We start from the raw sequence: 14,256 nt of genomic DNA, 5'->3' as shown, positions 1-14,256 counted from the left end.
AAATACTACAATAGCGCCGGTCGGATTTTGTACATTTTAAGCACTGAAATCAGATATTTTTCAAATTATCTAAATTAAATTTCGTTGCCGAGGCTGAATGAATCTATCAGTGTAGTAATCGTACGAGATAAATAGTTAGTAATAACCTCTTTAGTGAATACAAAAAACATTGATCGAAGTGTTATGTGACGGTTCAGTTCTTTATTTAGATGTTAATAAAATCTCCTTGGCTTGCCATATTCTGTTAGATTAATATTTGGCATACCAAATTAAAGCGAACAAAATTAATCTAAATAAAAAATGGGAATAATCCATTTTACAACATAAAATTTCTAACGTTGTTTCTAACGTTCATCATTGAACCTTGATTGAAAAAAATATTAAACACTCGTAAAAAAGCAAAGTTGTGATTATTTTTGACCGTATCTGATCAATAAGATATAGGCCTCATTGGAGGTTTTGTGTTAACACATTTTGTTTATACGAGAAATGGATGTTAACCACTTGCTCAACCTAAAAGGTACATACTCTGAATCATACACAAATTGAAAAACAATATGTGTACTTGCCAGACCCAGGATTCGACCTGGGACCCACGACGTCATAGGCCGACGCTTAAGCTGCGCGGCCATCGTGGACCATCAGTAATGATTAGGTGATTTAATATTAGCTTGTTACATAAAAAAAATAAAGCATTTCATCATAGAAAGTCTAATACCTATTACTTCCCATGAGACACGATTGTAAAATGAAATATAACAATACATTATATTAGATTTTTTCCTGTGGAAACAAAAAAAAGACAGTGATATGCATTACTAGATTGCCCGCAGAACCAAACTGGCAAGGAGCGCATTTGGGTGCCTGAATAGTATCTTCAAAAGTGACCTCCCAGTGTATCTAGAGAGTGAAGTGTTCGATCAATGAGTGCTAACAACGCTCACGTATCCACGTGAAACATAGACTTTTAATGTAAGAGAAATCCAAAAATTACTAGTAGCGCAACGTGGCATGGAAAGGTGCATGTTGAGAATAACGCGTAAAGATCACAAAATACTAATGGATAAAGAAGGATACAAGATTGCACGGTGTGAGGTCGCTAAGCAGACAAAATGGCAATGGGTTGGACGTGTCACTCGGCGAGTAGACAACAGTGATACCCAAAGGGCACTAAACGTCCGCAGGACGCTCTACGCCCCGCTGGATAGACGAGCTAATAAAGTTTGGTGGATGTACGTGGCAACAAAGAACTAGGGACCGAGAAGAGTGGATAGAGCTAGGGGAGTCCTTCATCTACCAGTGGATTAACTCCGGCTAATGTTGATGATGATACAGTATTTTTCGTTTAACCGATAGACCCCACCCTCACTTCGTAAAACGCACAAAACAACGATAATGTAATGTTTAAATTGCGTTTTCTTGAAAATTAGATTTTTATAGCAACACAGATTGAAAAAGTTCAGTTTCCAATAGGTTATGAATATCAATGCCTACTACGCACGGCTAATTTTATTTCTGTCAAAGTTTATTATTAATTTATTAAGCGTACGTATTTTGGGACAATTTCTATTTCAAAGACATTAAGCGTGAAAACAAAATGTTTTAATTATAAATTGTAATGTAGGTAATGACGTGATTCTTGACCCCATCATTAAATTCAATTTATCATATGATCCCATCGCTAAAGAAAAACTATGCAGTTGATGGATTCAAATAAATCAATCTACGTATTTTATTATATAACATTGGCTGATACCAGGAAACAATACTAATTAATAATATGTTATAAATATAATGCGATAAAATGATAAAAATGTATTTCTTAAGTTTGGTAAAATTGACCAGAATCGCGAGATTCTCGACAAATGCAATAATTCAATGACACCCAATGATCACTAAATGATCAGCCAAAAATCCGAAAGATCGACGAACTCGACGAATTATCCAGCAGCGTAGAACTAGGGACGAGAAGAGTGGAAGGAGCATTGATAATTTATAATAGTGATATAGTATAAACAAAAACTCAAACGTCAATCTGTGTACCGTTAATATGTGACAAAAAAGCGTTATATCAAATAATTGTATAGTTATGTGATGTAAACCATACTACTGCCTATTCAATTTTTATAACGGTAGTTTAGTGTTATTTATATTTTTTACACAGACATCAATAAAATACAATATTTAAGTGCAATATACAACACATATTTTTGAATTTACAGGGATACATATTTTTTTAAATCGTGAAAAAATATCAGATATACGAAGGTATTTTGGAGTAGGTACGTATTAAGTGTTTGTTGCAATTGCAGGGATTCTTATAATTATTTCTCTTAAATTTTTATAACACACTAATATTATTATATATATTATCTAAACGCCACTTTTTAACTCTTTCACTTCGATTTATGGACTCCCGGAATGTCCTCAATTTGAATCGAGCATATTCATAAAGAAATTGATATTTTCAGAAATATTTTCAAAATAGTATTTCATTTCCGACAAGACACTTTTTTGTACCTTTCCGCTAATTTGCCACGAATTAATTGTGATGTTGTTTAATACTTTATACTAGATTTATCAAAAATCACAATAATTATTATTCTCGCACATTTAAATCTTAAAACGATGAAGTAGAGAATAAAAAATGGCTATTCCCTCACTCATTACTACAAAAATATAATTTGATTTACACCGAACTGGTATGTATCTGTCGTATTATCTGTCAGAGTAACATCAGTTCATTTATTTTCTTTTACGACACGATAAACAAAACAAAACATGGTTTTTTTCAGAACAAAATTTTCAAATATCGAATTAGGACTGCCAGGATCATAGATAATAATGTAAATATTTATTTTTTACTCGTACCTATATTATTTATTTTAATTAATTTTAATAAAATTATAGAGAAAATAAATGTAATCATATTTATAATTTATAAGTAATTGTGTAACTATATTATAATATTATGTTACCCCCCATCTCCACCCGTCATGTATGTGCAGGTTCGATTTGTGTATGACCGCTATTGTAATAAACGATTCATGCCTCACTTCCTTGTTCCGACACAAAACCGTACGGACAACCGCGCAAAAGGAGTTTCGAATCTTGACATGCTCTGCTACCATTTGTTTTTCACGCGATTGAGTGTCCTAAAGTGACCAGTCGGGAAACCATGGATTCGCTGGGAGAACAGTGTCAATGTAAGATGCAAGGATCTTGCCCAGTGCCAAGAACTTGTGACGTATATTACTGAAGATGAAGAAGATATGGTGCTACTGTATGTTACTATATTAGTATTTATCTAAGTTCTTTCGTAGGTTTAAATAATGGTATATAACTTACCATCGTTGATATATAATATATAATTCTGTTTCAAATCTTTCTTTGCGTGCTTTGGAATCATTTTTGGTGTAATTATTGCGATCTCCTGATATCAATTCATGAGTTATTGCAGATGCGGTCCAACTGTAACAATAATAATATGATAATATTAGTACAGTAAATAATATTATAACTAGACAGGCGTGCACACAATGGGGGAGGGGGGTTCGGGTCCGGACGATATAATTGTATTTCTAATTTACTTAGATATCTACTTTTATCTGTCTTTCCCTTGTATTCCGGTGGTTTGTTTTACGTTATTTTATTATGTATTAAGACATTCATCTCAATGCTATACAGCCATCGGTTTTCCGTTACAATATTTCACGGTGAACTGTGAACATACTAATTATCAAAATAAGATAAATATCGCTTCAACGTAATTATTCTTTGTACTACAAAATCATTTAACTTTAGTCAAGGCATATATGTTTGGTCCAAGTGAGCAAGTGACAATATTCAGAAAAACATCCATTAATACGCGTACATCTCGGGATTAATTTAGATTATATATGATAGCGTAAAGACGTAAAGCGTAAATACGATAAATGAAACATGTTCAACCCTATGTATTAAGTATTTTGTATCGTGTCATTCTAGTCACAAGTGGCAAAAGTACAACCTTTCTAATGAAAAATTTAACGTAAACATAATAAATGCAAATAACTGATATCTAGCAACATTGCTAAATTCAATCAAATTTATCAATGCTCAGCGTCCGCGATATAGTATACAAGCTCGACTTCGATTTAACCTCGTGCTGATAATGACATTTTGAATTCTGTTTTTTTCGTAACGACCTTTTAGGTAGATATATATTCTGTATTTATGAAAACAACCAGTATTATATTATAAAATCAGTGGCGGCTGGTCGAACATCATACAAGTGCACTGCACTGCTTGCAATTTTTTAAACATTGCTCAACATTGTGGATTATTTTTCTTCGTGGGTTTTCAATATTATTATATATTTTAATATGTATATTATCATTATTATATATTATAGTAATTTGAACGAAGATCAATTGCGCATCTACAATAATTCGTCACTGTTCTGGCAGAAAACACTAATTCGAAAAAATGACATATTGAGTTAGTACCAAAATGTTCCTTATTTCAAACTTTACCGTCTGGAAACCTTCTTAATAAATAAACAGTCTTTATTTCAAAGTCATCCTTTTTAAGATTACTTAATAAACTCACATGATAGACCATTATTTCAAACATTTTAACAACTTCAAAGTCAAATTACTCAAAATTAGTGTTCTCCAGTTAGTGTGTTCTGCCAGAACAGAGACGATAATATAGTGTTTACATAAAATTAATCTTAAGCATCGGAAACTGTTAAAATCCTTTTCGTCATCATTATACTGATTAATTATTACATTTTATTTTTCGGGCATGGAAATAGTGTTAACATCTCGTATGTAAAAATACATGTAAAAACTAAGAACGCTTGATGATTTTGGTTATTTAAAACTTTGTTATTTTAAAATGGGTAGGTATTTTGTAATATTTTGAGTCATGCGTAGTGAAATTCAGTAGGTATGGAAGTAAAGATAATTATGCTTCTGCATTTTCTGGAAAATTAATATTTTACTATCGTGTGAATAGTAATTTATAATGGAGAATATTTAATTCACGAATAATGGTTATAAGCTAATAAAGTTATTGTTATTTTAAAAATGCAGTTTTATAATAAACTGGTGATCATTATTCATACGGTGAAGTAAATTGCTAAAGTTAATGTTGGTACTATAATATACGATTAAGACGGCTTCCGTCAAAAGTTAGAGCTATTTTTCAAATAAAAAAAAAACGTTTTTTAAAAACATTATAAATCAATAAAGACGTATGTTGCTACATGGTTTAATAATTGAATATAAAATACATTATATACTAACGGACAATTCCAAACTTCAATAAGACAGTTGTAAAATAGTTTTGAACACAACACCGAGTTGATCTACCTCAAAATATATTATACCAAACCTATAATACTTGCGAGCATTTTTTGACTGATACACTCCCTCGGATTAATTCTTAATTCGATTTTTTTAAAATACAGCTACAAGAAGCCATGCAAGCTGTAAATAGAATAAACAGTGGATAGGGGCTGTGTACCCTTCTGTGTAATGTGTGCGGCTAGACCAAGGGGCGGTTACTCGTCGCGTTCTTTGCACCGACCGCCTCATAGTCATGATATAACTTATATACCTTAGAAACAGTGGAAGAGTTTGTATATCTGGAATCAACCATCAGTGGAAAGGGCGAATGTGAAGCGGAAATAAGAAGGCGCACACAGATTGCAAAAAATGCGATGATACGTCTTACCACTATGGAAGGATCGGGGAATTTCGATTGCCACAAAAATGATGCTTGTGAAACATGACTGTCCTCTATATTTTATACGGAGTCGAGTCATGGACCCTGAAGGCAAGAGAGCGGAAGGCAATCGATGCCTTTGAGATGTGGTGTTGGCGCCGAATGCTTTGTATTTCTTGGACGGAACCAGGACGAACCAGTCAATCAGGCAGAGACTGCAGATAAAGGAACGGCTCTCGACAGTATGTCTAGGACGCATTCTGCAGTTGTTTGGACATGTTTTCCGGCGCGGACCAGACAACTTGGAGAGACTGGTGGTTTTGGGTGGCCTCTCGGGAAGGCGAAGCAGAGGAAGAGCGCCTGCACGCTGGAGCGACCAGTGGCGCACCCAGGGGAGAGGGGGGCAAGGGGCCCTAGCACCCGCCAAACCAAAAATTATCAGAATGATTTTAAACATTGAAATTGAAAGCCAATAAACTATAAAAATTATGGCAGAAAAATGATTTGATTTCTCTAGCACCCTTTTTAGAAAAATTTCTCAAATTTTAATTTCTAACACAAAAATTTCGAAACACCAATGTCGGGTTTTTTTAGAAACCCAATCCCTAATGGAACTGTCAAAAAATTCTCGGTGTCCACCCGAATTCTGGAGTGGTGTAGGTCATGGCTGGGGAGGACTGACGGGGCTTTAGCCTGCGGGCCCGGGCTGTGGGGGGCCCGGCGTGTCGGGTTGACCAAATAAGTGAGATAAACACACATCATAAATAAGCTTTAATAGTAAAAAAAAGTCTAGTCCAGGCGCTTTTATACTTCGTTGCCATGAACATTTTAAAATTATATAATTGTGAATTATTGTGAATTAATAGTGAATATTTTCTGATTATTATATATCGATACTCGACAGCTCCATTATTAAAGTAGATGTATTAAAAATCGCTAATAATTCACTGTATCGCTTCATGGTCATGCACTCATGGCTGAGGATTGTGACCACATTTAAATTTTCGCCATCCTTTGAGCGACCAAGACTTTCCATCCTTATCGATCTTCCGCTTCTCTCAGGGCAGAATGGATGGTGCCCCCAGTCAGCTCTTTCACTTGGTCGCTCCATCGCGCAGACGCTCTTCCTCTGCTTCGTCTTTCCTGGAGGCTACCCAAAACTACCAGTCTCTCCAGGTTGTCCGGTCCGCGCCTGACAATATGTCCAAAAAACTTCAGAATTCTTCTCAGACATATCGTCGAGACCCGTTCCTTTATCTTCAGTCTCTGGATGATCGACTGGTTCGTCATGTGCTCCGTCCAAGAAATGCGAAGCATTCGACGCCAACACCACATCTCGAAGGCATCAATTGCCTTCCGTTCTCTTGTCTTCAGGGTCCACGACTTGACTCCGTATAGAAATATCAAGAACACTAATGTTTGCACAAGCATCATTTTTGTGGCCATCAAAATTCCCCGATCCTTCCATATCAATTTGAAAAACGTGAATGTAGTGTTTCACACTGTCTTTAATCTTAGCAGTAGGTATAGGGCCCGCCAAATATCCTAGCCTGAGGGCCCATTTCAGGATGTAGGGGCCATGGTATAGGTACACCGAGAGTAATAGACAAAAGCCCGATAAACAATAAAGTAGGCTGTGTTGTGTTGAGTTGGTTTGTGTATAAGTTAAATGCATGCAAGTGAAAGAGCTGACTGAGGACACCATTCATACTGCCCTGAGAGAAGCGGAAGATCGAGAAGGATGGAAAGTCTTGGTCGCTCAAAGGATGGCAAAATTAAAAATTGGTCACGATCCTCAGCCATGAGTGGACGACCAAGAAGAGAGACCTATCTAAATAAGTTATATATCTGAACGAGTGAAACCGGCTTTAAAATAACATGTTCCGCATTTAAATGAGCTTTTTTATCTGCAGACTATTTCTAGGTAAGGGTGGCATTTCTTTTCGTAGACAGGTGGCTGTAGTCTTCGCGGTGGTCCTGTGAATCATAACAGTATATACCAATATGTATGTGCTTCAGAAATCTACATATTGTGTATTTACTGTATTTCTTTGCGGAGGTTTACGTTTGTAATGTATTATGGATTCCACACGATATAATCAAAAATAATTACAAGATAAAAAGAACTTTTTATATACCACGTTTTTTTAAATTTCTGTTGAATCATATAAACTTGAAAATTATATGTATTAATAAAAAAAAATATTGTACTTGATAGAAATACTGAATAAATATTATAGAATACAGATATGTCATTTTGACATTTCATATTGATTTCCATAGTAACGCACGTATATATTAATAATTTAGTTGCTAGGACCCACTTAGTAACCAATAATAGTGAGTAGTAAATAATACTTTTAACGAATTTTTTCCGAAACATACAAAACAGAATTAACTGAAAATGAATTCTATTCTGCTTAAAAATGGCCAAAAGTATTAAAAGAATGCATTGTCGTCGTGTTCTGATATATTCTAAAAGTTTCAAATGTCTAGCTAAAAAATTTGTACAGCACAAGAAAAAATCTATACCGGACAAACAAGAATACGAGCTAATAAAAACGTGGTAGTTAATACTGGTCGTATAAATGAACAGTGTGTCACTTCTTTAATCCTACTGCAACATAAATGGTGTTGCGAAAGAATATAAAGCTAATTTTTTTAAAGTGTGCCAGTGATTTTCAAATTATTTTATCAAGCGGAACTCTTGACACTTTTTAAGCTCGCGGAACCCTTCCTTAGCTAAAAAATTATTAAGGTGAAGAATTAAATTTAGTAATACTAGTTTTTGTCTAAACTTTTATGTAAATGCATTACCTACCATATTTTTGAAGTTATACTTCTTTAGGTGCGTTTGGAAAATCAGATCGGAGTGTATTTTTGGCGTGTAACATATTGTAACACATCATTTATTTTTTCGCACAAAAATAAACGCACTCGATTGGATTCGAACCACCGATTGTTCGGTTATCAGCCGAACGCACAGTATGATACTCCAATCGTGACGATTATACAGAATAATATTATAGTTTAGAATTGTTTCGTTGCCTAGGCAGCGAATTTATTATTGTCGGTCATTTGCGATTCCTTACGTAAACAAACTATTAAACATCATAGTGGCATTTGTTACTTTAAAAATAAAAACAACGATAAATAATTAAGTACATAATTTAGTAATTTAAGTTAAAGTGTATAGAAATAAACCAACGGCGTTCCAATAAGCGGTCCTTTTTCTTGAGTATGTAATTTAACAAGATAATTAAGAGCTGCTAGTCGAAGAATCTAGGTTATCACGAGTTTTGTTTTTGTTTTGTTACGCCAAAGAAGTATAACTTCTAACGCGCGTACATAAGTATACACACCGATTTTTTTGTTACTGTATTATATTAAACGAAAACATACGTATAAAAAATTTAAAATTCTAAATACACAACCGTAAACAATCAAAGTCTATCCACGACATTTATTTTCAAAATAAGTTATATTTGTAAATTTTCCATCCCCATGCATTCATTGCACGACCTGCCTATTCGCACGTGATGCCACTTCTAGAAGGGTTGAAAAACAATAATAAATTAACTAATACTTTAGTAAAAAATACTAAAATAGAATTTATAGCCTACGTTTCAGATACACATCTTCGGATACTTGAGTTATCCAAAACATTAGTTTTGGTAATTAACATACATAACAATATATACCAATTCATCAATACTGTGGTCTAATTTTATCAATAAATTGAAATACTAAACTTATTAAACAAATTAAACGGTTACCAGAAACAAAAGTTAGAGTAGCTGGCATCAATGTTTAATAAATACTTCATTCTGCTATATAAATCCCAGTCTCACGATTGGCGCGATATTTATAACCAAGTTGACCTTGTTTACTTTATTACCAAAAAACCTCAAGTGCCCGCTTCTTCTCGCGGAATTCTCCGAATTGTCGCGGAATCAGGTTGTAAAACACTCGTGAAGTTAATATATAGAAAAAAATTAAAACCAGTCGCTTTTTCATTTATTTTGACGCATTGAAATCATCGATAAAAATATGTTTTTCTTTCGTACAGACAAAATAAAATATGACAAACAAACGTAGAAGATGAGATCATAATAGTTTATTAGATTAGTAGATTTATATAATATCATTCGTCGCCATAATGCGTAGGTATACGCGCTCAATAGATGCTTTTAATCGATCACTTTTGCTGTCCACTCAGTCTGTCAGTTAAACGAATGAAATGCAAAACTGACGCGGCTGACTGAAACCAAAACGGAGACGAGATAGGATGGATTTTCTATCAGTTATCGTATCCGTTTCGAGAGTTTCCAGTTAAATTCACACGTAAATTACCGTGTTGCCGTATTTCACACTACTTTTCTAATTTCGTTTGAAATATTATTATTTTTTCAAATATAAGTACTGTATTAAGTATGCCAACCAATATGTTTAGAAAGTTATTGTTATTATAAAAATAATATTCATTTTAATGGATTAAAATACGTAAATATACATCGTCGTTTGCCAACTGAACTGGCAATTGAGACTGAACGGAGAACTAAACAGATCGTCTAAATGCACCACCGTTTCAAAACTGAACGGACCAAAACGGAAACCTCGACTGAAACGTCAACAGAACTAACGTCCAAAAGGACCTTAAGGTTTGGTACATGCCTTCGAATCATTTAGTATACATTTAAATAATATGTGTGCATAAGTCTTAGAAATATAAGGTCACAGTCTAAAATTTGCTTAAAATGTAGATAATCTTAAAAGTCAGTGCTTAGTATGTCATTAGGCATAATTAATGAATGATCAGTCTAGCAGTTTATTGGCATTAAAGTACTAAAGTAAATTTGGAAATACCACGACATCGTTAACTTAAGTGGGGACATGCTTAGCGTAGGTAAAAATGGAGCTTTTGTTCTTTTTTCAAAGCATGATCCTGGACATACCTTAAACGTTGTAGATAATCTATTTATATAATTTTGAAGCCTTATTATCCTTTATATTTATTTTAAACATTTGATGACTGCATAAAGTATTTTTATTACATAAAATAGTATTTTTAGAATATAGTCATATTTCAGTACATAAATGTGCACATTTATATACTGAAATATAATACAATTAATACACAGACGGTGATTGATGTTAAGTTTTTAAAATTCAATTAAACCCTGCAAAACCAAGTCATAATTAATAATAGTTACAAAATAGTCGTCTATCTATGAAACATCTAAAATTATGCAATTAAATCATACCAATATCATCTGTAAATTGTAGTCTTAGTTCAATAATAACAAATACGCATAACCAACAAAGTTTAATGTGCACTATTTATGACGGATCTTAACAGCCTACTTCCACCCTTCGCTACTGCTACACAGTATTTAATACACGCGTAATTAATTGTAGTTTACGGAGAAGTCATATACCTAGTCGTAATTCCATAACAGGTTTTTAAAATTTAAATGACAAAACATCGAACTAAATTGAATAATAAATAAATTACACCTTCCAAGGAAAAATAAATTTGACTATAGGTACGTACAGTCCGATATTCAGTATGTATATTATGGTAAATACTACTATGATGAAAACTTGAGGAAAACTTCGTTTATTTTGTTGAAATTTTATGGAGTTTTATGTATCTGATATTTAAAACAAAATTTGGTACTGTTCGGTTATACCGGAGACAGCGGAAAACGCATTTTGAAACCTAACCTAACCTAACCTAACCTAACCTAACCTAACCTAACCTAACCTAACCTAACCCAACCTAACCGAACCTAAACTAACCCAAACTAACAAATAATCCAGTTTATCGGCTATTTTCAAAATGCGTTTTCCGCTGTCTCCGGTATAACCGAACAGTACCCAAAATTTTGTAGTACTAGATGTAAAATTGAAAATTAAAAATATTATTATTTTATTAAATGAAACATATTGTATGCAAAGTAATATCGTATGCATATCAATTTATGGTTTTAAAATAATAATCGAGTTTAAAAAATTATCACTTAAGAACTGAAATGTGTTTGCTGAAAAACTACTATTAATTATTTCATAAATTAATACATTTTAAAATTACTCACCTATGCATATTGCGAGGTATCATGTTTATTGCACTAATATTTTCACAAATGTACTAAAAAATAATCATATAAATTATAAAAATGGATGTGTGTATTTTTAACACTATATTTTTATTTTAAAACAATAATTATTGTAATATTCTTTCACCATTTATTATAATTCACATACGGCTTTCAAAATAACTTTAACTGAAGTTTTACAGACGAGAAAACGAGTATTCGTTACAACGTCCAAATCAATATGAACGTTAAATTTGCAAAATAACCTCCATTAAATCTATACGATAATCCACACGCATTATTCAGTGTTTCTCAAATACCGATGCTTTTTCAACTGTGCATGGACCATGTAGTTCTTAATGTATTTTTATATAACCTATATGTACGAAATTGACGACTTACTACTGACTATTCCTAGGGCATATGTGATAAAATGGTACTCCGTGAGATTTTGAATGACCACCTGTGGGTCTATATACACAAGGCGGCTATCGACGACTAAAGTGATAAATAATATCATATTTATGTATTGATGCGCTTAATAGTTACAATAAGTTAGCCGTATAAACACTATAAACTATGAAAACTGTTTATCTCGTTCTAACTAAATGTTAACACAGCCAAGGGAGAGGCTGTTAAAACATAGCACTTTTTGACAGTTTAGACTGTGTTTAGATGGTTAAATTATTGTAGCAATTAATCGTCTCAATACATCTTATTCTTCTTTTTCCATGTCCGCCCCTGGAGCATATGGACACCACGCGGCACCTCCAAGAATCGCTGTCCCTACCCAATCTTTTTGCTTCGTTCCAGGTCAAACCAGCATTCCGTAGCTCCGCCGTATACACTATATTGATGGTATTTAGCGGCGCCGGCGCTGCACATGGCTGTACTGAAATATGACTATATTCTAAAATATTAGATCGAGAAGTTTAAAAGAATACTATTTTATGACGTAATAAAATACTTTATGCAGTCATCAAATGTTTAAAATAAATATAAATGATAATAAGGCTTAAAAATTATATAAATAGATTATCTACAACGTGTATGGTATGTCCAGGATCATGCTTTGAAAATAGAAAAAAAGCTCCATTTTGACACACGCTGAGCACGTCCGCCATTAAGGAAACACTTGATTTGTCGTTTCGTAGTATTTATATTTCATCGCACTGTTATGTCCCAGTGATGAGTAGCTTAATGGAGTAGGAGATCTGGGTTGGCAGGTCCTGTATGGTTTGATGATATTAACCTTCCTTAAGTTTCTTACCAGAATTGGGACACTCTGTGAATCTCCTTGATGTAATTCTTCACAGTTTTCTTGTACGGTTATAGACTGTACGTCTTGAAGGTAGTTTTGTCAGGAGATTTACCTTCTTAGGATTGCTTGAGCGGTGGGCGTTTGTAATTGATTGTGAACACAGCGGAGAAAATAGTGTTTTACGTGAAGTAAAACATTACTATTTATTTCAGTAATAATTTTAGTACAAAGTGTTTGACAGACATAAGTTACGTACAGTACTATGGTTGGAGACTAAAAGACAAACAGGGGTAACATTCCCTGAGGTTTTATACTATTCTCTTTAATGGGTTTTTGGCTTGAACAGACTGCACGTGTCCGTTATGATATATGCTTTTACATTAACAAGAAATAACATTTATGACATTATTCCACTGTGCAGGTGTTCATAAGTGTCTAAACTAATCCAAAAAGATGCACATTTGTGCAATTAATGTAGATAACAAATTGCTTTACTTCTTCAAGTATAAAACATAAGCTCGTAAATAAAACTGATAATTACCAGTTAAGTGCTTTTTCTGGTTCATCTCTAAGCTTGCAAAAGCGTCAGATCCATTTCATAATGATGTACTTGTTTGAAATCAACATAGTTAAAGTAGGGGTGAATGCAGCTGTTTACTCCAAAAGGGTGAGAATAGATTTCATGAACTCGTAAATAATAACAGTTAAGTGTATGTCTTAACTCGTGTCAGTATTTTAAAAGGGGGTGAGAAAGATGCACCTGTTGAGAGATTTTCTTACTTTGGTTTTAAAGTGTTATTTGTATAAAAAGATACATATATCACTCTATTTATTTCTGCAGGTGTGCTTTAAGACGTTATTTTAGTTAATATACTGCTTTTAGATGTTGAACTGAATACTGTGAGATCTTTTTGAACATTTCTTAAGTTGACACGTTCAAGTGGGTGCATAAATGTTTATATTATATTACTTTAAAAGCTTAAAGTTTATATGATGCTATAATCAAATAGCATTGTAAATTAAATAGGTGTGATGTATTATGAGTGTATATAACAGCACGATCACACATTACTAATTGCGAATTTAAGGAATGTCTAGGATTATGCTCTGAAAATACCATAAAATCTCCAGTTTGACCTACGTGGCGCATGTGGGCCCTTAAAACAATATTTATTTCGACCATAG

The 14,256-nt window shown here is 33.4% G+C and overlaps 1 protein-coding gene across 1 annotated transcript in view; it reads right to left on the bottom strand.

Annotated features, from left to right (window-relative positions):
* The window catches only part of LOC147065369 (retinol dehydrogenase 12-like), a 32,653-nt gene extending 20,600 nt beyond the window's left edge, over positions 1-12,053 (bottom strand). The window contains exons 1-2 of the mRNA XM_085956971.1: positions 11,811-12,053; positions 3,349-3,471 (exon numbers count right to left, since the gene is read on the bottom strand). Of these exons, the coding sequence (XP_085813097.1) occupies positions 3,349-3,471; positions 11,811-11,833 (146 nt within the window). The 5' untranslated portion in view covers positions 11,834-12,053. The remainder of the gene's footprint in view (positions 1-3,348; positions 3,472-11,810) is intronic.
* Between the last annotated feature and the right edge of the window lie 2,203 nt (positions 12,054-14,256).

Source organism: Rhyacophila brunnea, unplaced genomic scaffold, assembly GCF_057557595.1.
Source record: "Rhyacophila brunnea isolate RB1 unplaced genomic scaffold, BYU_Rbru_1.0 scaffold_6, whole genome shotgun sequence".
In the NCBI taxonomy this organism is placed as follows: domain Eukaryota; kingdom Metazoa; phylum Arthropoda; class Insecta; order Trichoptera; family Rhyacophilidae; genus Rhyacophila; species Rhyacophila brunnea.
This window is presented reverse-complemented; position numbering and strand designations above follow the sequence as displayed.